Raw genomic sequence first — 27,209 nt, 5'->3', positions numbered from 1 at the left:
AGTCCCCAGAGAACCCAGCCCCCTATAGAATGCTGGAGTCCTTTCAGTAACACCCTCTGGACACATCCTAACACAGCTGTGCTGGGAAAATACGGAGCCTCTCAAAACCCATGTGGCCTTCTGTGATATCTGCTCAGTGTTTCTACCTGCTTGGAGAAACAGGACAAGTCTATTCCCACCAGGCCACTAAACACACCAAGCTTTCTTTCTCTTATTTTTCCTGTGACAGGGATAACTGGCCTGTGACTATCTTTATTTTTCTTCTTTGGATACACTCCAAACTGTCTGTGTACCACTTCATACAGGAGGCCCATTGCTCCATACAGACTAGTGAATGCTCTGAAGTATGTTAATGATCCTACTTTCTAAGATCTGGAGAGACAGTGTTCAGAATTATATTTATATATATTTATTCCATTGTTACAATCTAAGATAATATTAGCTTTTTCAACCGATGTACCATAAGGCTTGCTGACTCATTATTAAGGCTGTGGTTAACTTTCTTTTGGTGAAGACTAATCCTACTAAATAACAATTTCTGAATAAATAAAGCTCCCCGCTTTGGTATCACTGCTTTCTAACTTTCAAATCCTCCAGGATGCAAAATCTAAGAACTCACTTCTAGCCAAAACAAACCCTGGCAAACTACATGGAAGCATTCTAAACCTCTGCAACCACAAATGTTTACTGCAGCTCCTTACGAGGACTGATTTTTTGGCTTACGGGAAGGTTAGCTGGCATTATTTATTAAGTATCCCAATACAAACAACACAATCGCTCCCATGACCTGAAATGTTAGACTTCCAGGCTCATCAAAAGTCTGTCTGTCTTCAGGGCTCACCTAAGTAACCTGTGCCGTTGCCCCACCCAAACATTCACCCCGTTCAGGGAGAAATGAACACTCCCTTCTCCGCCCATATTCCCTGTCCGTGTTTCTGCCCCAGAATTTGCAACATTTCACTGCACTTTATCAGTTTATCTATTTTTTTCCTCCAAACAATAAGCTCCTTGAGGGCAGGTACCAGGCCTTATTTATCTTGTACCCTGGCATTCAACAGAGTTCCTTGGACATGGCAGATTTGCAACAAACATTTGATAAATGAAGTTTTAAAAATGTTCTTGTCCACAAAAATTACATCATTTCACTATGAAAATAAGATAGTGATACACATGTGAAAACCATAACCATACATTCATAAAAATCTAACAACAAGTACACAGATACCACTAGAGAAGAAGAGAAATTTTGTGGTATTTATCAGACATGGCCGACCCTTGGGAGGGGACAAGAGGACAGGTGCAGGACAAGCTCTAAAGTCTGATTTCTCAACCTTGCCTACACATCAAAATGGCTGTATTTATAAAAGTACCACTACTTGAGCCCCACAACAAACCCAACGGAATTAGAGTTAACGAGGGTGGGGACCAGGCATCAATGCAAGAAAGAAGGCTTGAAGGCAGACTATGGAGATGCAACACTGTCTGGTTTAACTTTACTGGGTTAGCAATGGAGAGTTACAAAAGGATTCTGAGCAAGAGAATAGCATAACTCATTGTTATCACAATGTAAATGTCTTATAAAGGGCCTCCATATCCATTTTTATTTCTAATAGTCTCATGAAGCATTATCCCTATTTTAAGAATTAGAACCTCAGGCTGGGCAGGTCTGAAGCAGCCAGGGCTTCCCCTAGAATGGTGATGAGAGGAGTGATTACTCCATTCAGTTCATCGAATACTTACTGAACATTACTAGGTGCTGGGCATGTTTCTGGATGTTGGGAGTATGATGACCAATAAGACATGGTCCCTGGCCCATGGAAACTAATCACCTTGGAAGGACAGGACTGACAAGGCAAAGAAAGAATGTCAGAACTCGGTGCGTCCTTGTATTAGGGAATCAAAGGGTGGGAGGAGTGCAAGCAGTTCAGACTGCAGGTTTGAGTGTGTGGGAAAATGGCACTGACACCAACACATGAAGGGCAAACTGGAAGAGCTGGCTCCATGGGAAACGTGGCCAAAAGAAGGCGCTGCTCTCGCTAGTTCTTTGGTCTGCATGGCCTGCCTTCCCAACTCTTTCTAATGCTTGTTACCTACTTCTCAATCAAGCCCCCTTGAAAGCCAGCCCCCCAACATAACAACTTTGCACATGCTGCCACTACAGAACTGTGGATAAAAACAGAAATGCCCGCGGTGGTTTCCTCTGCAGCACTGTGTACTCCCAGCGAGCAGCTCTTGCCTAACTGAGCTCTGGAATCCCACAGTCCTACCCGCGGGAGGTAAGCAGGGTTAGCTTCTATTTCAGAAAGAAAAGCCATTCTATTACATTCTAAATTTTCTATTCAAACAATAAACCTCTGGGTTAATGTCTAGCACCTAGTAGAGTACATGGCCCAAAGCAGGGTACAATAAATGTTTGCTGAATGAGAAAATACATTGTCTGAATTACTTTAACAGAGGTCAGCTGAAAGATAGTAGTAAAAGCAGGGGATGAAAACTGTTTGGTCTTTTTTTCTGACATTCTAAAATCTATAGTCCCTATAAGAATTAGATGACTATTTGTCTTGGACCCAGCCCAAGATAATCTACTGCTTCTAGGTATATGCTCAACAAGTTTTACTGGGACACTTGGAACTACTATATTGATGAAAGAAAATATACTAGGATTAGACTTATCCTTAAAGAAGGAAAAAGGGCATTGTGAGAGTTCACACACTTAGAAAACATTCTACTTTTCCCTCAGTGTACTGGAAATTTGAAGGTTTCAAAATTACAGATATCATTAGAAGTTTCTCTCACAAATCCAAAAGAATTTTTTTTAAGGTGGTTCCTGGGATTGAAGCCAGGACCTTGTACATAGGAAGCAGGCACTCATCCAGTAAGTTTTACCTGCTCCCCGAAAAGGATGTTTTATTTGTAACACAAATAAACACTGTTTCAAGTTTCCAATTAACAGTAAATAAGAGAATCCCCACCTGAGAGAAATGTTTCCCACAAATGTTACATTCAAAAGGTTTCTCACCTAAAACAGAACAAAACAAAAAAACAACTTGTAAAATCAGCAGCAGCATTTGCAATTTCAGTTTAAAATGTTTACACTATCTCCTGTGTCCTGCACTTCAAAAAAGAGCATTACATCCTTTATTACAAATATGAAATGGGGAGCCTCCACTTCCTTATACCTTCTCTTTCTCCCTGAGATGCTAGGCTAAGATAATAAAAGTGAAATCTAAATTTATTTCTCTTTAAAAAGTTAAATTCCCTAAATATAAACTATCAAAATAAAATTTATTTGCATTAAACCCACACCTGAGGTTTGGACACAGATTTTTCCTTCAGTTGAAAATCAAATATGAGTTTTCTCGTGGAACAAAATGAACCTTGTTCACCTTTTCTTCACAGCATGACTCCTTCACTTTACCAGTAATTTCTAAAAGAAATAGAGTAACATTCACATCACCCCAGCTGTGAGCGTGGGAGAGCCCCAAACGGGGAAGCACTTCCTAAAACTCTCCACTGCCTTTCAGCCTTGTTTTAAAATATTAACAAAGAAAACAAGAATTCATTCTGGGAGATGTTGTCCTCTGCTGACTTCTTGGTCACCTCTGATTTCAGAAATCGTAAAAGATTTTATTTGGGTATAGAATAGAAGGTATAGAAGTACTCTTCTATAGAGGACCTACAGCTGTTCTGAATATAGTCTCCAGGGAATGCTGTTTAACAGTACACTTCAAGTTCCCACCCTTCATCTATAAAACCCTACTAAACAGGCTCCAAACACTGAGAACCTTCCATATCCCCCATTCCTCTCAAACCAAGTGGTTTCATCAGAGCTCTCTTTAAAAAGTAACATTTTCTCTTCCTAGTGTATTGTTGGGGCTTGCTACTTTGAAGTAATTCGTATGCTAGCTTTTTTAACTCAGGCTGGAATATTTTCACCTTGCTCTTCTCCTAAAATGTTTAATGGCTTTCTCAAAGGGAGGAAGGAGGCTTTGAATCCTGAACAATTATGATCATATTAATTCTATATTCAGTAACTCCATTTATGTCTGAAATTATTGGGATAATAGAGAATAAACTAAGGCCCCTATTATGAGACAGAAGAGTTTGGAAAAAGGACCAGTTACTTCACTCACAGGTGACCAGGGGTTAATTTTCGTACTCCAGCACATCTCAACCTTTTTGTTTCCAGGACCCCTTTACCTTCTTAAAAATTGAGGACCCTAAAGAGGTTTTGTTTATATGGGTTCTATCAATATATACTATATTAGACATGAAAACTGAGGGATTCTTAAAACACATGAACATGCAAGCACGCCTATCATCAGCCACCAGTGATGACATCACTGCACATCAGGCAGCATCTGGAATAGTTGTGAGAGGAGGACAAAGAAAAGGCAAACAATACACTATTTTGAAAACTGATCTCAGGAACCACCAGTGTTCCCAAACCATATTTTTGGGAACTGCTATTCTTCTCAGTAAAATGTTTTTGTCCCAATAAACCTCTCCACCATAAAACTACTCTCATTCAAAGATGTTCTCTCAAAATAAATATTTTTATTTCCCTTGCAGCAAAACATATGTTCTCAAATTTTAAAAACTCAGTGATTGTTAGGATCTAGAAAATTTAAGCAAAAAGAATGATGTATCACCAAATGCAATGAATGTGCCACAATGATGAAAAAATTTGTTGATGTGGGAAGAATGGGGGGTAGGGGGTGGGTTATGTGGGAATCACTTATATTTTTTAACGTAACATTTTTTGTGATCTATGTACCCCCCCCAAAAAAGATAATAATTTAAAAAGTGATGTAAATTAATTTTTCCAAGGCAAAGGTGAGTCAATGATACTGCCTTCTGTACGGAGTGATTTTGAACCACTAATAGTAATAATGACAGTAATTTATATTCAAATAGCACATTAAACGTTAGCAAGGGATGTCATAAATATTAAAGAAATTTCACAACAGTATGATCAGATAGTAAACACCTGAGCAAACTGGGAACTCAGGATGATGACAGAATGGCACATCAATAAATGCAATTACACAAGGACCTTATAAGTGATTATTTTGGAAATATTGTGTAGCATATTTTTCATGCCAATAAATTAACTGTTGTTAATATGTAATCTGTTATTAAAGTCATCATGTTTAATTACAGGGAGGAAAGTAATGTATATGTATTATATAATACCTTAAAAAAATTGAGGGGAAGGGACGAAGATATGAATTAATACTTTGAAAATTCAATGTTCAAAATGTAAGAATTTTCATTTAATAAAGTCAAATGGCTAAAGCTGACTCTTACTAAAAAGTTTACTTCCTTCCTCCCAGGTAATCAGATTACTTCTAAGAGAATTTTTAGAATTACTCAAACTAAATCATTTTAGTCTAAACCTACATTATGCTTTTAACAAAATAAGCCTAATCTCATTCTAAAGGAATAACAATGTAAATATACCTTACGTGTCTTAGAATTAGTTTGAAAGTTTGACTGCATCAACAGAGGCTTAACATAAAACCACAATTAAGATAAAAAGTAAAAACATACCATCTTTGCTAAACTGGCTTTATCAAATCATTTAAAGAGCTTTACAATTATTCTTTAAGATGCATTATCAAAAACAGAAATAAAAGTAGCTAAACACCCCTGAATTTTTTTTTAGACATCAATAACTTTTCAAGCAATAGCAAAACTTCTTACAAAAACAGGAGCAGGCAGTGGTGTCTGAAAATCTGCATTATTTCATTTCCTTTGCCTGTGGGTACTGAATCAGTATACCTGTATGAGACCGTTTGTGTAGCTCCAAATTGCTTGGGTGTTTAAAAGGCTTCCCACACAATTCACACGCGTACTGCCTCTGTGACTGCAGTGTCTGTGACTGCTCTTCCAACGTGGCACTGTCTTCGGATCTCTCCACTTCACTAATACAATTAAAATTCTCTGGGCTGACAAGTTCTTCACCTTCTTTTTCTTCAGTGCTTTGGCTGCTAGTCTTTTCTATAGAGTTTTCACTAACAGATTCTATCCTCTCTGTTAAACCATTATCTGATTTGTGTTCAGGTGTTTGCTCTGCACATTTCTTTGACTTTAAGAAATTTAGTTTCTTAAGGTGAACGGCCTTTTTGAGCCTCATCTGTTTGGTAGGTTGTTGACATGTGTTGTCTGATTCAGGATCTGGGGTAGATTCATTCAAAGGCTGGGCCAGGAAGTTGGAAGGCAAGTGTTCAGAAGATTCCAGGATGCATTCGGAATGACTGACAGCACAAGGTTGGTTTTCTACTGCATTAAGGTCTGTAGATGTACTGAAAGTAAAAGGTTGCTCAATTAATTTCTCATGACTGGGACAAGTAGCTTGCTTATAGTACTGCTTACTGTAAAAGTTTCTGAGTTTGTAATAGTAATTTGGTTGTTTAAAAGGCAGTTCTGTGCAGCTGCTATCTAAAGTATCAGGGGCTTGTTTTGGTATTTCACCTGAGGAATGATGAAGATTAACTGACAGCGGAGCATGAGAATGAGATTCATCCAAAACTTTATTATGCTGTACATCTGTTGAACACTCTTGCAGTAAGTGAGGAGGGTAATTTTCATTTATAACACAATTAGCATCAGGAGTCAAAGTGCTTTGCAGGGAGAATGTACTGTTACAAGGCATGCCAGGTGCCTGTTCTACAGTTGTTGATTTTAAAAATGTGTGACACAGATGCAGAACATTTTGAACTTGTAAACACTGTGCTATATCTAGCATAACTTGGATATTGTCTTGGTTAAGCTCTAAATGAGAGGTGTACATGAAGTCCAGTATCTGCCCGATACCGCTTACATTTTTAATATCCAAGTGAAAAACATCATTCTTCTGGCCTGAAGAATTCTGAAAGAGGCTCCTGATAAAAGAAAAGATACTTGTTTACAGTGTTAAAAGCTCATATATTCCAACATCTTTTTCTTATAAACATTCATGTTAATATTCAACATTACTACCCTTCTATAAATGCCAGGGCTTTAAATTTAAGGTTGTTTTAATCCTTTAAAAAATCCTGACAAGCTATTCACTTGTGCAATTCAGATGAATTAAATCAGTGTGTTGGGTAGCCAACTTCCAAAGAGATCTCAAAGAAAGATTTTGAAATATACTCCTTACATTTACAAGTTTAAAAACAATTACAGATAATAACATGGCTGATGCTCCACAGATGAAGATGCAAAGGTAAGTGCCAAAACGTAGCCAGTGAATGACACGCACAGCACATACAAGCGCACTCTATCCTATTTCTTCAAATTGGAATTCTCCTTATGTTATTAATTGCATGTTGATAGGATACAGAAAACTAAAGGACACAAACTTTTCAAAATTTCATGTTTAGTATGACAAATTATGTATTTCAAGCCTTAAAACACCATCCAGATATTTCAAGTACAGAGGTGAACGAGTTGATATTGTGTATAAAATAATAAACCGAGTTAAGCAAATTATCTTACAAGATTGTTGAAAACATGTTAGCAAATAGCATCATCTGTTTCCCCTAAACAACCTTCAGTTCTTTTCCTATTTGTGAAAAGTACAAATCTGAAGCAGGATGGGGAAAAGGCAAACCATCCACTGCAATGCCACAAGACAGAGGAAACCCATAGAATAGCCCAGGAGCCGGGACCACTCTGTACCAGCCAGAAAAGTGCTCCCTACCTCAGTGTGTAATTATACACATACAGTGATGGAGACCGAATATGAATATTCAAGATAGCAAAGAAATAGTAAATCATGTGCTATATATTGTGTACTAAAATAGTAGAAGTATGCATTTTGGAAACAAAAAGTACTAAAAAAAAGACGGAAGTTTTGGTGCTTAGAGAGCGAGGTCTCAGTTAACCGGAAAATTAATTTACGCAGAATTCTAACTTCTAAAATAATGCTTGATATTATTCAGTATTTATAAATAAATCTCACATATAAGCAAAAATGATTGCTTTAGAGGTAAGTTGACTTCAGACCCAAGGTTTTCTTAGAATATTCAAGTGAGAAACAAAAATGAAAATATTTTAATAAACAAAAACCAAAACAAAATAAATAGGGTGTTTCTCACTCTGATTTCTTATCATAAACACTTCTTAGCAGGTATTCAATTCCCCAATCTTTTTATCCTGAAAAGGATAAGAAATAGATATATAGAAGACTGACATTATTTGGACTTATTAAAGTTAAAGACAAAGTGCCAAAGTACTTTCAATCACCCAAATACATTTTCGTTAAGAGGCTCTTTTCCTTTCAGGTTACTTTGAAAACAAAAGCAAAAAACCAATGTGCTATAAAGTCAGGAAAGTAAAACAAAATTTGGCCAAAATATTTCCATTCTAGAAGAGCTTCCTCCCCCACAACTGGAAGAATGAAGCCTCAAATACATACCTAAAATACTGACTGAAGGCTGCCAGAACATTCTTATGTGCTTTAAAGCAGACTCCTTTCACCACCAACATGCAGTCACAAAGCAGGCCTTGAATCCGCTGCTCATGCAGTTGCTGGAGGAGATGACAGCTGTGAGAGGCCACGGGGTCCATGCTCAACCTTTCAGAAGACCTTCAATAGGGAATATGGACAAAACTGTGGATCTTAATGGCACAAGAGGAAACTAAACCACAGCAACCATTAAAAAAAATCACCCAACTTTCTTAGGCCATCTAGACCAGTGCTGTCCAACAAAATTTTCCCTGAAAGTGGAACTTTTCTCAATACAGTTGCCACCAGCCACATGGGACCACTGAGCCCTGGAGAGGTAGCTGGGGAGACCCTGAGATACTGAACTCTTAATTTAATGCATATTTAACAGCCACCTAATTAGACAGTGCAGAACAAGAAAATGACTGTGATCACACTATATGTGCTTCTCTCGTGTATTGGACTACTTCAATAAAAAAATTCGTATGAATAAACACATATAAGGTGAAAATACGTGCAAAAAAACACAATTTTTTCTTTTCAGGTCAAACCCATATTCACTGAGCATTTACACATTAAGTCACTGAATTAGATGTTGAGGAAAGCTAGGATATGGTACAAGGTAAAAATAAATTAACAATAAAAGGTTATCCCAAGGCTGCAAGTCCATCCATCTGTTTCTTCCTGCCTCTGACGAGGTACACTTGAGCAGAAGGAGGTAAGACAGTGAGCTGTGCAGGTCCCTGGAGGAGAAGGACCAGCAAGTATGAAGTCTCTGATGAAGGAGCTTGCTGGGCATGCAAACGTGGCCAAAGCCGAGTGAGTGGGAGGAGATGACATTTGAGAGGGAACAGGGGCCAGACCATGCAGAGCCTGATAGGCCATTTTAAGTACTCTATCTGTGACTCGGGAGGGGATGGAAAGCCATATGTGGATCCAGAAACTTTCGTCATTCAATGTATGTTTAATGACTGCCTACTGTGTGGTAGGTCCTAGGCTACAAGAATAACACAACACACAAGGGTCCCATGCTCCCAAAGCTTAAACTCTAGTGAGGAAAACACGCAAAAAATGTATATGACAAATAACTAAACAAAACAGTTTCAGCTAGACAGTGGATTACACAGGCAAGTGAGACATAATCTGTCCGGGAGCTCAGTCAGTAAGGGAAGATTCATGGAAGAGGAAAGATGGGGTAAATGAAGTCAGAATAGGATGAACCATGGAGGCTAAAATGGCAGTTTGAAACGCCAAAAAACTAAAAAGTCATCGTCTGCCTTCTTGGCTTTCATCCTCAGTGTGCAAGCATCACTTAAAAAGGCAATAGCCCACAAAGCCAAATGCTAAGCTTTTTAACATGGTCCCTACACTCTCTCCCATTCTTATCTCTGTTACTTCTGGTCTGAGTCAGGCAAAATGAATTACCTGCAGCTTCCCAAACAGGCTATGCTGTCAGCCAGTGGGTTGGAACCCTAGCTCTACCACTGATGAGCCATACAACTTTGGGGAAAAGACTTCCTCCTCCTATCTCATAGGTTATTGAGGTATGGTGATAACCCCTGTAAACATTTAGAATAGCATCTGGCATATATAATTATTCAGTAAGGATTAGCTATAAGAATCACCTGGGGGAGCTTGTTAAAATGCAGATTCCCCCATCCATCACAGAATTTTGTTTAGCTGCTCTACAGTGGGGCCTGGGTAGCTGCATGATAAGCAGCTAGGTGATTCTGAAGCAGGTGGACTGCAGACCTCTACCTTGCTGTCTCCCCCAAAAGCCTTTAGTTCTGATACTACCAGTGCTGGAAAAACTTTATTCACATCTGACTCTCTCCCCTTCCACATCATGCTCATGCCCTCATCAGGGCTCAGCTGAATGGTCATGAACTTTTCTGACATTCTTAATATGCTCCCTCTTCCCCAGTCTCCCCTCCTCAAGTCTGACTTTGGGGCCCCTCCTCTGCACTCTTGCAGCACCCCATATACACTTCCATATGAGACTGTATCATAGTGCTGTCATAGTGTTCTGTTCCTTTCATTTCCAACCCCTGTGAGCTCTCTGAGAGCACCATCTTATTCATCTTTGCTGGCATAGAAGGAAAGGATTAACTGTTAAAATTCAGGGGGGTGAGGGGTATATGGGGACCTCATATTTTTTTAATGTAATATTTAAAAAAATGAATAAAGACAAAGAAATTACTAAAAAAAAGGATATGAACTGATATATGCAAAAAAAACTTAAAATTCACACTGGCTAACCTCTGGTTGCTAATTTCTTAATATGGTTTTTTTTTTTTAATTTTTTAATTTTATTTTTTTATTCATCTTTTAAATTAATTTCTGTCTCTTTCCCACCCACCCCCACCCGCAGTTGCCTGCTCTCTGTGTCCATTCGCTGTGTGTTCTTCTGTGACCACTTCTATCCTTATCAGTGGCACCGGGAATCTGTGTTTTCTTTTTGTTGCATCATCTTACTGTGTCAGCTCTCCGTGTGTGCAGCACCATTCTTGGGCAGGCTGCACTTTCTTTTGTGCTGGGCGGCTCTCCTTACGGGTGCACTCCTTGTGCGTGGGGCTCCCCTACACAGGGACACCCCTGCATGGCACGGCACTCCTTGCACGCATCAGCACTGCGCATGGGCCAGCTCCACACGGGTCAAGGAGGCCCGGGGTTTGAACTGCGGACCTCCCATGTGGTAGGCGGATGCCCTATCCATTGGGCCAAGTCCGCTTCCCAGTAATGGTTTTGATTTACGACTTTTTGACTCCCTCTACATTCCCCAAAATGGCTATTCTAGATTGTCTCCACTTTTTTCATTCCCTGACAACCGTGTCTGTCTCCTTCATCCATAGAAATGACTGTGATTGTGACTTTACTAAGGTCAAGCCCATATATACCCTGAAAGCCTTCAACTTCTCATTTCAATTCAAATTTCACACTCACCCCTCCCTCATTCTCTTTGACTTCAAGGGATGAAGTGTGCTTTCTCCTTTCAAAGCAAACTTCCCCTCTCCCCTAGGACTCTGGTACATCATCATTCCATTTGTTGTTTTAGTATCTCCTCCACTGGCTCCTGCTTTCTATAGACACACCAAGATCTCCCCATGTTGAAAGCAAAACAGAAGAGGACAACAACAAAACCCTTCCCTTAGGTCCTTCTATTCCCAGCAGGCCTCTCTTACACTTTTCAAAACAGCAATCTATACAACTCCCTTCGCTTTCTCACTATCCCTTTTCACTGTGCAATCTGGCTGCCATGCCCACTAGGCTGAAACTCCTTGCAACAGTGGCCTTCCCTGGGTCCTCGCCATCATCCTCAGCTTTCCTACGAGCATGTGGTAGTGCAGCCTGCCCACTCCAGTCCTTGGTTTGAGCCACAAAGCATTCTTCTGGTTCTCTCATTATCTCCCTAATCTGTCTGCCTATGTTGTAATATGCCCCCCCCCCCACTCCTTAAATGTAAATGCTCCTTAAGATTTAGCACCATAGCCCTCTTATCCTTCCCTTGGCAATCACACCTACTCTTGACCTTTATCTATTCTAAGGAGACAGCTCTTATATTTGAAATTTTAGCCTCAACCACCATTTCCAAATCTCTGACTCTCCGCTAAACATCTCTAACTGTATGGTCCCTCAACTCAGAATACCTAGAACTCAGCCCCCATCATCTCATTCCTCAATCCTATACCCGGAGTAGACAATGTGGCCCAAACAAGCAAACAGACAAGAGAACGATCTGTCTGTGCTGGGCATTCACTCCTCAGTGGAACTGAACAGTCAATGATTAAGTAATCGGGTCCCTCCCTCTACCCCACTGGTGGCCTAAAAAGAAAAAGTTTCTTGGTTTATTATTATTATTAGCTGTCATTTACTGATGACTTATAACAGGCCAGGAAATGGGCTAAGCATATTACATCGATTAGCTCAAACAATTCTACAAGAACCTGATTATTCCCATTTTACAGAAGAAGAACTTGAGAAATGGGGAATTTAAGTAACTTGCTCAAGATCTTAAAACTGACAAGTGCCACAGCCAGGATATGAATTCTGATTCCTTAATTCTCAAGTCCCTGCTATGCTCCCTTCCATTCGAAAAATATTTAAAAGTGACCTTTCTCTGTTGAATTAAATGTTAACATATAGTAAATATTCTGGATCTATAATAGCCATTTTCTTGCACTATGTAAGTGATAAAGAAAAAACTTCCTTGGATGTCTCTCAGAGTTATGATGATATAAGTTCCATGTCCCAAAATTTACTTTTACTATGAAAATTATAATTTCTATATTAATTTATGTAGAGTTTTCTGTTTCACAGTGTTAATCCTCTACCACCCCAGAAAGATTATAAAAAGCTCTGGAAAAAAAGAATTTTGTATCTTGTATCTTTTATGATCCTGTAAATAACAATGTATCCTGTACCTAAGAACAGTAATAACGAAAATACTTATAAAATGTTTCCTATGTGCCAGATACTATTCTAAGCCCTTTACATGTATTAACTCATTAAGACCTTATCATCACCACAAGATATATAGTATCATGATACTCATTTTACAGATGAGGAGAATGAAGCACCTGGCAGATAAAGATGGCCACAAATTCTTTGACACCCCTCCACGAGAAGGTGCATTCTAGGCTCCCCTTGAATCTGAACAGGCTCTGACTATCTTAACCAACAAGAACATAGCAAAAGTAAGGCTGAACTCATTTCTGGTCCAGGCCTTAAGAGCCAACAATGCCCACTTCCCATGTCTTGGAACACTCCTTCTGGGAGGCATGTAAGATGACCGACTGGAAAGAACACATGGAAAGGGAGAAGGGCTCAGCTAAGCCCAGTTTTCCAGCCATCTCTTTCAAGAGAAGTGAGTGAAGCCATTTTGAATCCTTCAGATGAATGCCATGTGACCCTATTCCATACCTCACAGAGCTCAGAAATGCCCAGCTGAGTCTTGTCTGATTTCCTGACCCACAAAATCGTGATAAATTTGTCCTTAAGTCACTATGTTTTGGGGTAGTATGGGGCACACAACCTGACCAGATATAGGGATGATAGGAAACTTTCCCTTGGTCACACAGCTAAGAAAGGGCAGAGGTGGGATGAAACCCAGGCAATCTGATTCCAGCGCCCACACTCTTAACCACTACTCCGAATTACGTGATTTCCTTCTTTGGTCTACTGCTTACCGTAATACTTAACCTGGCCAAAGAGTGGGAGACACAAGTACAGCAACGTTTGCAAGATGTGAAATGGGGTAAGTAGAAGCACTGAAACCAAAATTAAATTGGAGGTGGGGTGGAGGTCTCAGGGGAAAACTTCCTGGAGAATAAGACTTTTGTGCTGAAACCCAAAAGCGAAGAAGTTTGCCAGACAAAGAGGGAATAGAGGAATACTTCAAGTAAGAGGCAAAGGTAGCGGGAAGACCAGGTATATTTGTTTCAAGTGATGACAGCTTTGAGTTTTCAGGGGGATTAAATGAAAAAATGTAGGCGAACACAAGAATAAAGTAGACACATGTACCTTGCACACAACAGGCCTGGGGCACTGCCTTTTTTTTAAACCCGTAGGATGGAGTTTAATATTTTCTTGTTTATTGTGTGAGTCTTCACCTACTGATATAACACACTATGATGAGATGAACACCTACATATTCCATAGAAGCCTGCTCCAACTCTGGCACCTGCTTTTGAACCTCGTGGCCATTCTCCCACTTCTCTTGGGAAGTATTTTTCTCCTTGTCCGTTCTGAGGAATTCCTTCCACTCTAGACCCAACACGGCTCACTTCCTGGGTGAAATCTTCCTGATACCCCACTTTAGGATTAACGTTTCTCATGATACTGTCTCATTCACACCTCCACTCAACCACCCCGCTCAACTTTCATTCACGCAACAGACACTCAGTGACCACCCAGTGTATGCCAGACCCTGTCTCGAGCACTGAGAACACCAACTAACCTTCACTGAGCATTTACTAAGTGCCAGGTATTGTCCTGGGCAGGTGCTGCTATTCCCCCTTCTACGGATGTGGAACCGGGGCGCAGAGAAGTCGGACAGTAAAGAGGGCCTGGGCTAAGCTACGCGCTTGGTAACAGAGGGAAACAAGAACCCAGAGATGGGTAGCCCGGGGCGTGGGAGAGCCAGGCGGGCTTCCGGAGGGTGAGGCCTGCGCCGTCCGAAGGAGCAGGGGGCCAGGGGAAGACCTAGTGTGGGGTCTCCAGGCCGAAGGGACTGCACGAGGGAGAAGGTCCAGGTCCCCGCACGGGGTCTTGTCTTTAGCGTCTCCTTCAACTTTCTGTCAGGTAAAGAGTAGTCACTTGTGAACACGCAGGAAGCGGGATGGGGGCGGTCGGGGCCCCACCGGGCCTTGGGGTCACCCCTCGGGCGCCCGGCCTCCCTTCCGGACGGCTCCCTCTCCCGTCGGGCCCGCACGCCTTCTCAGAGGCCGGCCTCCAGGCCCTGTGGCCACCTTACCCCGGGAGGCCGCGCTCTGCTCCACCGCTGCCTCTTCACCTGCCGCCGCCGCCGCACTCAGCGCCTCTTACCCGGCACAGCCGGCCGCGGAACCACCCGAACGACGCCCCCTGGGCTTGCCGGACCCGCTCACCGGTTTCCGGTTGCGTCACTTCCGCCAGGGGTTGTGGCCGCGGTGCGCAGGCGCGCGGGCCGGCTTACCCGCGAGTTCTGCGCGGGGAAGCGCGGGAGAGAGGTGGTGGCTGCGCGCGGCGAGCGGCGGTGATTCCACGTGTTCCCCGCAGCCGCTTGAAACCGTTGGCGGGCTCTGGCTGAGAGGTGAGGGGGCGGCGGCCCTCAGGGCCGACTGAGGAAGTAGAGGCGCAGGGAGGGAGGGGGCGGTGGGGCGATGGCTCCATTTCCACCAAGTCCACTGTCAACCCCTCCTTCGGCTTCACGCCTGGAAAGAGGAGGAAAGCCATTCACATCTTACTCGCGCTGGGGAGGCGTGGAAGGAGTCGTGGACCTAAGGGGGACCAGTTCGCCCCGTTTTAGAACTGAAAGCCCCACCACCCGGGAACCCCCTCAGTCCTGGACAGCCCAGGCTGGCTGGACCCCGCCGGATTGGGCTTCAGGCTTGCTGCCTGCTGGGGACAGTGCTCTTCTCTGCGTCTCGGGGAGGTGGGCTCCCAAGAAGGAGGCCTCAGGGCATCGTGGTTGAGAGTACGGGTTTAGGACCAGAATCACTGTGTGTGTGACCTGGTGCAAGTTACCGCACCTCTTCGTGCCTCAGTTTCTTCCTTTGCCACATGGAAATGCTATAGAACCTAACTCACAGGACTGTTACGAGGATTAAAGGAGCACAGCCCTGTTAGCTACTCGTGACGGTGTTGGCACGTAAGAGTCAGGCATTTTTCTGCAGCACCTACCCCTGAAGAATGAGGTGGGTGTGTTTTTGCAAGCCTGACTCTCACGTGTCTAGCACAGTGCCGGGCATATGGCACACGTCCCCAAATGACTATTTCATGAGTGAGGGGATGCTGTTTAAACAATGCTGGTGATGGAGAGGTCAGGTCCAGTGGGTGGGGTAGCGGGAGATACACTGGAACTTGGAGGCTGACACATGGTTTAATTTCCCTGAGTCTCTTTTGCTTGTCTAAGTGGAGATAAATGTACCTACCTCCTAGGGCTTTGCAAGGATCAAAGGAGAGGTCCTTCATGAATGCCAGTTGCAACACTCGTCACCCTCACATGCAAGGGTGTGGGCAAGATGGTGGTGCTGTGTACTTGTCTGACCTTCCCTTGCATCATACCCTTTGTCTTGGGGCTCTTCTAGTTGGCCCAACCCCTTGTTTCACAGATGGGAGAACTTGAAGATCAGAGGTGGCACTGAGTTGCTCGAGGTCACTTGCTCACTGAGGACTGTGCTGGGCTGACAGTCCCAGAGCCAGGTGTTCTGTTGAGAAAGGTGGGCTGTTTTGAGGTCAGCGATCAGGTTTAAGTCTGCTGTGCATCTGTGAGTGTTTTAAGAATAACATTGTTTTTGTTAAAGAAAATTGTATTGTTTAAAACATAAGCAGTACAGAAATGTAGAGGGAGAAAGGTTAAAAATCACTCCAAATCCCAATCACCAGAACCAAACATTATCAGGCAACAGGTTGGTAAGTACCTATGGGGTGGGGAGCCAGAGGAGATAGGAATAAAACTGCTCTAGAGTAAATTTATGAAGGTTGATGAGTCAAGGGTTATATTTAAAGGTGCCGTGGGTTTGGGAGGTGACTGGGTGCAGTAGTGTTGATATGCAAATTAATAGATCACTATGAAACATTTTACAGTTGAATAATGATGAAGCTTTTACATCAGGTATCTTAACTGTCCGCATAATGGTCTGAGGTAAATATTAGACCCATTTTACAGGTAAAGAATCAGATTCTGGAAAATTTAAGGTACCTCAAGGTCATTCAGGTTTTAATTGGCATGTGCAGGCTCCAGCACTGTTAAAATGCCTCCAAGACCAAGCCCTGTCAACGGTGTGGCTGCCATCTTGGTAAGAGGAGGCAAAAGTGCCTGGAGTTCTTCCTGAGTTCCCAGCCTGCTGCTGGCTGCTCCCTCTCAGCTAGCTTGGCAACACTGTCCAGCACCTGATGTTACCAGCCATGACATGGATGATCTCCTTGCCCAGTGTGGTTGGCCTTAGAATTAAGATTTAGGGTCCTAATATTTTTAAACAGAAGGCCTTTTAGAGCCCTTGATGTTTCAGATGAGCAACAGCCACCAGATGCTGAGCGATGACCAAGCACATGGCCAAGGACACTACAGATCAAGAGAGGCAGTACAGCAGACAGTGAACCCTTTTGTAAATGATGGACTATAGTTAATGAAACAATAATAAAAAGACTTACGAATTATAGCAAGTGTACCACACTAATGCAAGGTGGTATTAATAAAATGGTATGTGGGAACTCTTATTTTACGCATGATTTTTCTGTAAACCTACAACTTATTAAAAAAAAAAGAGAGAGAGAGAGAGGCAGGAACTTGGGGTTGCTGTCTTACCTTACAAGCCACCTCTGCCACTTACTGTGACTTCAGGCAGGTGACTTAACCTCTCCGAGCCTGTTTGTTGCACTGATGGTGGTTGTGTAATTGTACCTGTCGTTGAGGTGGTGGGTGTGATTTGTGGTAGTAAATGTGAAACGCTTTCCAGAGAGCTGTTGAGCATGTCTCCCGCCCTTCAGCCCTCACTTGCGGCAGGAGCTCGATAAAGTGAACAGACAGGTGGATAGACAGCCAGAAGGATGCACAGAGGACCTGGTCTGAGTTGAGTGGGAGCCCTCGGCTATATCTGGTGCAGCACAGCACCTGGCACACACTCAGCACTCAGTGAAGGATTGCTGAATTGAGGGATAAGGCCTTACCTGGGAGGAGAACCAGGTGGGCTGCCTGCTGGTCCAAGAACATGTTCTCCGCCTGTCATTCTCTTTTAACATATCCACATTTCTAGAAGGGAGGGCACACAGGATTTCTGTGACTTTACGGGAATTGGCACGTTTGGCACCGAGAATGGGGGAGCTGGAAGGAAAGGGGCCTCTCCTTTTAGGTCCAGCCCCAATAGAAATGCTGTCTTGCCATTTAGGACTACAGCTTGAACTATGTAATGCCTGAGCCTGGGAATACCAGGTGTCTCAAAAGTCTTACTGCAGTTATAAGCTAAGTTTATAGCATTTGCACTTCTGAAAGTATGAAGCTTGCATGCTCTAAGACTGGAACCCCCTGTTTACCGTGCAGTTAAGGTTGTTTTGAAAGCAGGTGGTGACCGGCTTGCTGTTCTTTGCAATCCGCCCCCCCCCCATATACATATGCGTGCATGTGCAGGCCTGTGCTTACTCATATGTGGAAGGTGTTTCCCGGGGGTCGATCAAGTGTGGGATGTCCTTTGGCTCTGACAGAGAGGTAAGCTCCTTAGGGACCTAATCTCATCCGCCAAGCGGGCAGATGGCTTGTCTCCATATCATGCCAAGTGTCAAAATGCAGTGATTATCCTCAAAGTCCAAAGGCAGGCACTGAGAGACTGAGCTCCGGCTTAAAACTGTCAAATTTCTATAGATGAACATTTCTTATCAATAAACAACAAATGGGGCACATGACAGATTCTAATCCTGCCTGAGTTGCTGTTTGCCGGCTAGGCCTGGCCCCAGGGGGCGCGCGTGTTTTGCGCAGGTATCTGAGCATCTTTGTCAGCATCACTGGTTGGCTTCTTTCAGTCGACACAGCTGCCCTTCCCAGGCCTTCAATTCCTGACCTTCCAGGAAGGACTGCTGAGCAGGGGGTCTCCCGATGAGACCTTGAGTCCTGCTGAAACCCTCCTCCCACTTCTCCCAGTAGACCGAGAAGAACAGTCCTCAGCAACAAAGGGGCAGAAAGCGCTCAGCCACAGCTACACTTGAGGGGGTGTTTTCATTATTGAATGTCATTGCGAACATTACTTTAAAATTTTTCAGCACATGAATTGGCCTATTGCCGCTACCTCTACCGTGTGCGAAGGATGGCAACCCATTTCTTGGTGACTAATAATTTATTCTTATTCTTACACAAAAGGGCACCCACAGACTACTTGATAATGTCATGGTGGCTCTTGTTTCAGCCTTTGTTCCCCATTGCGGGACAGAATGACTGCTCCTTTTTGTCTTTGCCTGATGTTTGTTGAACATCCATCAGCCTGGTACAGAATGGGGAACCTAGAGGGAGCTGGGTCGTGGTAAATGTGATGCCAGTTTCTAAGGAGCCTGTGACTCCAAATATTTACACACCTGCACATCTTCTCAATAACCAGATGAGATGATGATGGTTTCTGCTGTCCATCCCAGACCAGCAGTGTTTGCTTTGCTCTACACTCGGGCCTGGGCTAGAGCTGACCACTTGCGCCTCCTTCCTGACCTACTCTAATGGCGAGTAGAGGAGGCCACTGGGGCCAGGGCCCGCATATGTAAATGGAGGGAGAGGCCTGCTGTGGTCTGACGGTGTCCTGGCAGGGCAGGAGGCCTCCCCGGGAGGCGCTGGGCCAGGGTGGACGTTTCCATTCCCGGCTGAGTGGGCGTGGGCACCCTGGTCCTTGCTTCTGGGTGGCCTCGGCAGCAGTCATCCGGAACGTGTTAGTGGAAGAGAGATATAATCTCCCGCAGAATCTCTGGGAACCAAGAGTGGCTTGTTGGTGTGGAAGGATTCTTGGATGGAATCTTCCCAAGCAAATTTTATCAGTTTACTTGGTCTTCTCCTTTTTTCATAACAAGGAAGAAAGTTATGCAGTTAAACAGTACTTCTCAATATTTTTGCTCTCAAGCTTATAATGTAAATGGCAATACCCCTTTAGAACCCAGTGATTAAAAAATTGTATAACCACGGAAAGTTCCTATGACTCCTCTAAGGCTTTTTGATTACCTTGTTTTGTTGCGCACAATTGCATCTCTGAAATTCTTAAATAGTGGCTATAAATATGTGCAGATGTTTTGAATGTTGGGATGTGCTAGGGACTCCTGGCACCCCTGGGCTTTTCCCTCCCTCCAGTCCTTCGGTACCCAGTAGGGGGAAACTGGGCAATGCTTCTGGTTCTTTCTGACAAACTGGAGAAACAGCCAGATGCAGGAGGCACCTCCCCCTCCCTGCCTACTCCTTATCTACGCAGGCTGAGGGGCATTTCCTCATATTTTAATAGCTATAGGTACATAGAATGCCTATAGGATTGTCTTTAGTTCCTGTAGAAACTCTTTCTAGACCTTTTTTTAAATGTCATTTTCCCCACCTATATTCTTGTTCTGTCTGAGGCCCTAAATAATTTGTAGTGCCCTCCTAAATTGCAATGCCTTCTTTTAAGTTTAATTAAAGTGTATTTGTGTATATTATACATTAAACATACATTTGTATATATATACCTTAAGGCTATTAGAAAAATTAAGATATTTCACTTAAACATCCCAAAAGCTCTCATCTTAAGAGCCAGCCTTCCAGGTTTAAATGCTGGTTCTGCTACTGTGTAATCAACTTTGATTCTGCTTATTTGTACCCATTTTCATATCAAATTATGGTTGAAAAGTTAACTGTCCGAATCACTTTGTGAATAGACATTTCTGTTTATAAGGATAATTGTCTTTGTCTTTTTTCTTTTTTTAGGACAAGACTCAAAACCAATTGTGGATAGAGAATATTAGATCATTTAGCTAAAAATGGTATTTTTTACTTGCAATGCTTGTGGGGAATCAGTGAAGAAAGTTCAAGTAGAGAAGCATGTGGCTATTTGCCGAAATTGTGAATGCCTGTCTTGCATCGACTGTGGTAAAGATTTCTGGTAAGCTCCTCATAATTTATGTAGACACATAAATGTCCCAGACCAGTTTGGGAAGCCCTGGCCCCAAAAGCTTAAAAAAATAGTGATAAATTTGAGGAAAGAGACTTTTTAAAATCTTATAAAACCTTTTTATTAAAATATGCTTTAAAAAGTGCTTTAAAAAAACCGTTTGCCTTTTTAGAACATTTTTAAGGGATGGAGAAGTGTGGTGGCAGTAGGGCCTCTGCGCTGTCAGGGGCCCACACCCACTGTGCCCCTCTGCCAGCATTGACCATGTGGAGTGGGGCTTCAGGGGCTTTGGAGCCAGTTTGGCTAGGCCGGGGTGTTGCGTGCAGAGCACCCTCGAAGCAGTGGACTCGCACACCAGAAAAGCTGTTCGTTAATTTACAGGGAGGGAGGTGTCTGATAGCAAAGGAGCCCAGGCCACCCTTAGAATATCAAGATGGTGATGACAGCGAAGGAGACACTTCCACTGAGGGTAAGCGAGGTCTCTGTGAAGGCAGGGAGTTGGCGGACAAGGGGCAGGGCTGATCCAATTGGCTCATGCGCCGTTTCTTAAGGTGGATTATTGGCAGATGACTAATCTTTTTGGTTTGTTTTTTTTTTTTAAAGATTTATTTATTTATTTAATTCCCCCCCCCCCGGTTGTCTGTTCTTGGTGTCCATTTGCTGCGTCTTGTTTCTTTGCCCGCTTCTGTTGTCGTCAGCGGCACAGGAAGTGTGGGCAGTGCCATTCCTGGGCAGGCTGCTCTTTCTTTTCACGCTGGGCGGCTTTCCTCACGGGCGCACTCCTTGCGCGTGGGGCTCCCGCACACGGGGGACACCCTTGCGTGGCACGGCACTCCTTGCGCGCATCAGCACTGCGCATGGCCACACACGGGTCAAGGAGGCCCGGGGTTTGAACCGCGGACCTCCCATATGGTAGACGGACGCCCTAACCACTGGGCCAAAGTCCGTTTCCCTCTTTTTGGTTTTATGTCAATTCCTGCGCAGCTTCCGAGGTTTTGGGCAGGAAGCTGGCTCATGACCACATCTGCCCAATGCCCTGTGTGGTCTGTGGATGGTAACTGTGAGCTTCCTTTTGGGTTTCATTCTAGGGCAGTGAATTTTCAATCTTTTTTGGAAACTGGTAGACCCTGTGCATACCTAATCCTAGGAGGAAGTCAAATATGTGAAACAAGTGAAAATTGGGGACTTTGCCCCCCACCCTCCACATTTCCCTGATGAACCTTGTAGAGTTTTGAAGAGTCTATGAAAGAGAATGGAGTTTTCTTTTTTCCCAATATGCTGAGATCCAGAACTTTTTAGTGACCTGATACACCAGCTTTTAAATTTATTCTTCAACTAGTTATTGATCACCTATTGTGTCACCAAGAGGCCTTTTAGTTTTTTTTTTTAGCAAATAATTTTTAATTTTTAATTTAAAAATTTTTTAAATTTTACACATATATCCTGGAGAATCATGCAGTGCTACCAGCATTGGATGCGGTCCTGGGCCACAGATCTGCACACTTCTTTGCAACTGGTCCCGTGATAGCAGAACCTTTCATCTTTCCTTTATTGTTTAGTATGACCCCTGCATTATCTTCAGAATAAAGAAACACAGTGTCTTTTCTCCAGTATGGCTCTCATTGAATGACCACTGCTGGATGGACCTTCTTTCTGAGTTCTGGTTTGCCCTTCTTAACTGTGGCTACCGCCATGTCACCCACACCAGCAGCAGGAAGTCTATTCAGCCGTCCCTTGATCCCCTTTACAGAGGTAATATACAAATTTTTGGTGCCTGTGTTGTCAGCACAGTTGATCATGGCTCCTACCAGGAGACCCAGGGAAATCTGGAATTTTGCATGGGAGGACCCACCACATCCTCACTTCGACATCTTGAACACCAGAAATCATACAGATTTTTATAATTTATGATAAAACCACCCTGTTGCAGAGAACTATTTTCTTATTCAGAATTTAGTCAGTTATGACTTAAAAAAATATATGTATTAATTTGGTTTACAATATTGGTATACAAAGGATGGGTAAAAAAGAAGCCAGAGGTAAAAGATCACATTTGTATGACTCCATTTATGTGAAATATCAGAAAAGGTCAGATTCTAGAGACAGTATAACGCAGATTGTGGCTGCAGGGGCTGAGGGCAGAAGGGGACGGGGAGACAGTGCTTACTGGGTATGGGGTTTCTGCTTGGGATGAGGACAGTGTTTTGGAACTTTTTGATAGAGGTGGTGGTCACACAGCAACATGAGTGTTCTGAATACCACTGAATTGGTCACTTTTAAATAGTTGCTTCTATGTTCAGTCATTTTCGCCTTAATGGAAAATGATAGGTGAGAAGTTTGGAGGTGGGCTGTTCCACTGAACAGTGTGGAGGAAGGAGCTATGTGGTCCTGATCAGGAGCTGATGAGCCCAGTGAATGTAGGGTGGGGGTCCGGGGAGGCTTATGCAGTGGACAGTTGTGAAATAAAACAGCATGGACTGCACATGGTCGAAGGAGTAGACTAGCTTTACGCAGAGCCTCTGATTTGGGTGTCAATCTAATGGTCTCACTTTTTTTAAATCACTTTAAAGGGGCAATGATTACAGAAACCATGTGAAATGCATAAGCGAAGATCAGAAGTACGGTGGCAAGGGTTATGAAGGGAAAACCCACAAAGGCGATATTAAGCAGCAGGCGTGGATCCAGGTAATGTCTGTGTCTTTCACTGCGTCTCGTAGGTGAAGGCTAAATCGGTCATCTGGGCAGATTAAGAGCCGGGAAACACCATCTAATAGGAGATTGGGATCGAGCAACTAAAACTTCTTGAAAGAGCACTCTGTATTTCTCTGTTGATAAAATTGCGTTTTATTTGGCTTCTAATCCCCGTGTTTCACAGATTCCTTGTAAAAATTTTAGAATTCTCGCTAGCTTCCCCTTGGCTAAGAAAGTGAATGGATACTTTCTAATCTTTATCTGCTCTTATTGATAATGGAGCTTTTATAATCAAACCACCTTACTTTGTCATGTCTCTGTCAGGTATCAGAATCAGCCAAAATAAAGATATTTTCATAAATATAAGGAATTTTCTATTTAACTGAAATAAAAATGAGTACAATTAAATGCCAAGAGTAATGAAATCCCTGATTCACTGAGAATTATAACTTCTGGGATGTCACTTATCATTTATAGACAGATGTCAGGAGGATGGATTTAGAAAGGAAGGTAGAAAGAAAATACCAACATCATCTATGTGGAAATTTTTATTCTGGAAACCAAATGAATAATAGTTTTCCCTTTGAAGATAGAGTTTGAATGGTAATCTTCTGAGTATCGATGAATTTACTGAACCTGCATACTCCTGTGAGGGGACAGTCCTCCGGTCACAGTGGATTTATAAATTCTGCCAAATGCAGTCGAGAAGCTAGTGAAAAATCCCTCGAATTAACTAGGATATTTAGGATAGTGGCCACTGGCCCCTCATCTTAATCCACCAAGTACCAGGTGACTGTTCTAGACTCGTGAGGTCAGGTACCTGGGTGTGTGAGGTCCATCTTTGTTGTTCTCATTGTTGAATGAAATCTACTGAAGAAGGGTCAGCAAACCAACCGCATCCCATCTGGCCCTGTTGAGTCGTTGTAAATAAAGTTTTATTGGAACGTAGCAATGCCCATTCATTTGTGTATCGTCTGGCTGCTTCAGTACTGCAAGGCCAGAGTTGAGTTGTAGTAACAAACCATGTTGTCTGCAAAACCCCTTTATAGAAAAAGCTTGCCAACCCCTGTTCCAAAGTGTCAGGCTTCAGCAGCCATGTCACCGTTTCATAAATCAAGAACTTTACTTCGGTTCCGTCCTTGCCCACTGGTCTGTTCCATGCCTGATTTCTCCCTCTTTCCCTGGTCAACACTGTTAAAGAGAATAAATGTGTTTGGCCAGGGGAGTAAACTGGGCCTTCTGTGGCCCTGCTGACAGAGATGAACTTGGGGGTTGTTGTTTTCCTTAAATCCCTTTAATTGCTCATTTATGAAAATAGAATTTTGTAGCCCTTTCAGGAGGGATCACTGCTCCTGATTGCCTTTTTTATTAGTATACTGGTTATTCTGAAGTCATGAATATTGAAGTGGGCTTAGAATACTGACCCTAGGAGGGACCCTTCCTTCTTTCACAAAATGGCTTGGCGGTTCTGTCTTTGCTGCTGGCTGCTTGCTTCTTTGATCTGACCGCCCCACAGTTCCCAAAACCCTCCACCCCCTCTGCTCTGCTCGCATGTTCAGGGCTGGCTCCTCCCGGGCCTCACCTACTTCAACCCTGACACCCTGCTGCCTCTCTCTCTTTTACTATTAACTTCTATCATTTTGATGAAGAAAAACAGGCAGACAGTTAAAGGAAAAACACTCAAGTTATACAGAAAAAAATAGAAGAAAGCAGCACACCATCAAGACTGATGTCACTGTTTGCTGAGTGTCACTCCAGGTGTCTGTGTACTCATAGGCGGATGGTGGATAGATGGGTGGGGAGAAGTATTTCATTCACAAGGCCACAGCGCTTTCCCTCCACACTTTGTCACCAGTGCCCCAGTGTCTTCTGACACTGCACACTGTTCTGAAAGTGCCAAGTCTGGTTTTTATCCTGTTCATTTTTTTGATGGTTTCCTGATTTATGTTTTGTGGTTTTTTTTTTGTCTGGGTGCCTGAAGAAGCTTTTCTTAGTATTCTGTATCAGTTTTTTCTGGTCTCTTTATGTATAGATCCAATTCTTTCCTAATGCAGCGAAAATTTCCTGCATTGTATTGTTTAGTTCCTTTGTCTTTATGTTGGCTCATCTCTGACATTTGACCATCCATCCTGTCTACTGTCCTCTCTAGTTTTAATCATTATTTTCTCCTCTGTGATTGCTGTAAATATTTTCTCTGGGTCACTACTTTAATTGCCACCTCTTGTCTCTACTCTTGCTATTTAAGATGACTTGTTCGGTCTTAATGATATTGTCCAGGTCCTCGGTTTATTTTCCTGATCACTGCACTATTTGTTTTTGCCTAATGCTTTTGATCACTTTTGTTTTATTATAGAATATTCTTAATAATTTAACTGCATGAAGCACTCGCATCCCACTTTCTTTTAGATTTGCCTCCTCCTCTGTGTCCTGCTGGCTGTGTCTGTTTGGTTGCATGTTGCTTGGGGTTGCTTTCTTCATCTCTGTGGAGGTGGGCCGTGTTGGGTCTGGCTTAGGGCAGGCAGTCCATGCGGGAGGGTTTAGACTCTGCTGTGTCTTCTGAGACACAGGACCAGAGCGGACTCGGCCCAGCCATGGGCATCTTCCACTGCCGCTGGTTTAGCACACTGACCAAGAAGAGAGCAAATCTTAGTACTTCCTTCCAAACTCCAGAGTGATATGTAGCCACCTAGTCTCCAGGTATTTTCCTTGATTTTTCCCAAGGCTGTTTATTTACTCTACTCTCCAAACAGGGAGACTAGTAATGGGAATTCTCAGGATTTTTTTAAAGCCACCTTTGCTCAAGAATGCTGAGGGGTTAAGATAACACAAGAGAATTGTGAGAACACTACTATGTAACCAAAGCATTGTTTTGAAAACTGGTACATGAAAGAGTCAAGTATTTACATTTCCATTGCTATACAAACTACAATGCAGGGCAACCAAATCGCAGATGAGTGCAGACTGATGTTGATAGAAATATATTTTAGCTAACAAAGAATGAATAATAGAATTAAAGCACTCCATTTTTCAATCCCTCACAATTATGTGCCTACACACCATCATCTATAGAGTAGCTCGTCCCAAAAAAAGGAATCCAGATCTGAGCCTCTAGATCTGTCTATACTCTACAGAGGACGTGAGGGATTCTATGAATTTCCCAGCAGCCTGTGGGATACTCTGGGAAGAACGATCTGGGTAAGATTAAAAAAAAAAAAAACTGAAGAAAAACCCATAGATTAAAAAGGACACGAGAGACCTATTATTAGCCAATCCCAATACAGGGACCTTTATGTGGATACTGATTTATATAAATGAATATATAAAATATATAGAGATCTCTGAGCGCATCAGGAAAGTGACAGGAATTACTACTTTTTTGAGTATGATGAAGCTATGGTTATGTTTAAATGAAATAGAAACTTTCTACATAGATGTGCTGATACATATATAGAGGAACTGACAAATATCTTGAATTTGCTTCAGAATAATGGGGGGGGGGGTTGGTCATGGGAATGGATATAGATAAAACAAGATTGGCCATCAGCTGGTAATTGTTGAAGCTGAGTGATGGTGATATGGGGGTCATTATATTTTCCTTTCTACTCTTGCATGTATTTAAAATTTTCCATAAAAGAGTGTTTGAAAGGCAGCTGCCCCCAGCTCAGGACTGTTAGGAAGAACAGAATGAACTTGAACCTGCGAAGAGGACCTGCTGTGGCAGGGTTGGCCTGGAGCATAGCAGCTCTACCCAGGGCTCTGGAATCAGCAGACCTGGACTCTGC

The 27,209-nt window shown here is 42.8% G+C and overlaps 2 protein-coding genes across 3 annotated transcripts in view; one reads left to right on the top strand and one right to left on the bottom strand.

The window, feature by feature from the left end:
- ZBTB49 (zinc finger and BTB domain containing 49) overlaps positions 1-15,019 on the bottom strand; it is a 29,628-nt gene extending 14,609 nt beyond the window's left edge. Inside the window, exons 1-5 of one of the 2 annotated variants that reach the window (XM_058301138.2) lie at positions 14,907-15,019; positions 8,405-8,575; positions 6,827-6,887; positions 5,785-6,308; positions 2,973-3,019 (exon numbers count right to left, since the gene is read on the bottom strand). In XM_058301138.2, coding sequence (XP_058157121.1) covers positions 2,973-3,019; positions 5,785-6,308; positions 6,827-6,887; positions 8,405-8,435 — 663 coding nt within the window. In that variant the 5' untranslated portion in view covers positions 8,436-8,575; positions 14,907-15,019. Of the gene's footprint in view, positions 1-2,972; positions 3,020-5,784; positions 6,888-8,404; positions 8,576-14,906 lie in introns of both variants that reach the window. The other variant, XM_058301132.2, reaches the window with a different exon arrangement.
- A 32-nt stretch (positions 15,020-15,051) lies between these two features.
- Positions 15,052-27,209, top strand: part of LYAR (Ly1 antibody reactive) — a 28,334-nt gene continuing 16,176 nt past the window's right edge. The window contains exons 1-3 of the mRNA XM_004449266.4: positions 15,052-15,224; positions 20,553-20,727; positions 23,307-23,421. Coding sequence (XP_004449323.2) covers positions 20,606-20,727; positions 23,307-23,421 — 237 coding nt within the window. The 5' untranslated portion in view covers positions 15,052-15,224; positions 20,553-20,605. The remainder of the gene's footprint in view (positions 15,225-20,552; positions 20,728-23,306; positions 23,422-27,209) is intronic.

Source organism: Dasypus novemcinctus, chromosome 1, assembly GCF_030445035.2.
Source record: "Dasypus novemcinctus isolate mDasNov1 chromosome 1, mDasNov1.1.hap2, whole genome shotgun sequence".
NCBI lineage: Eukaryota > Metazoa > Chordata > Mammalia > Cingulata > Dasypodidae > Dasypus > Dasypus novemcinctus.
This window is presented reverse-complemented; position numbering and strand designations above follow the sequence as displayed.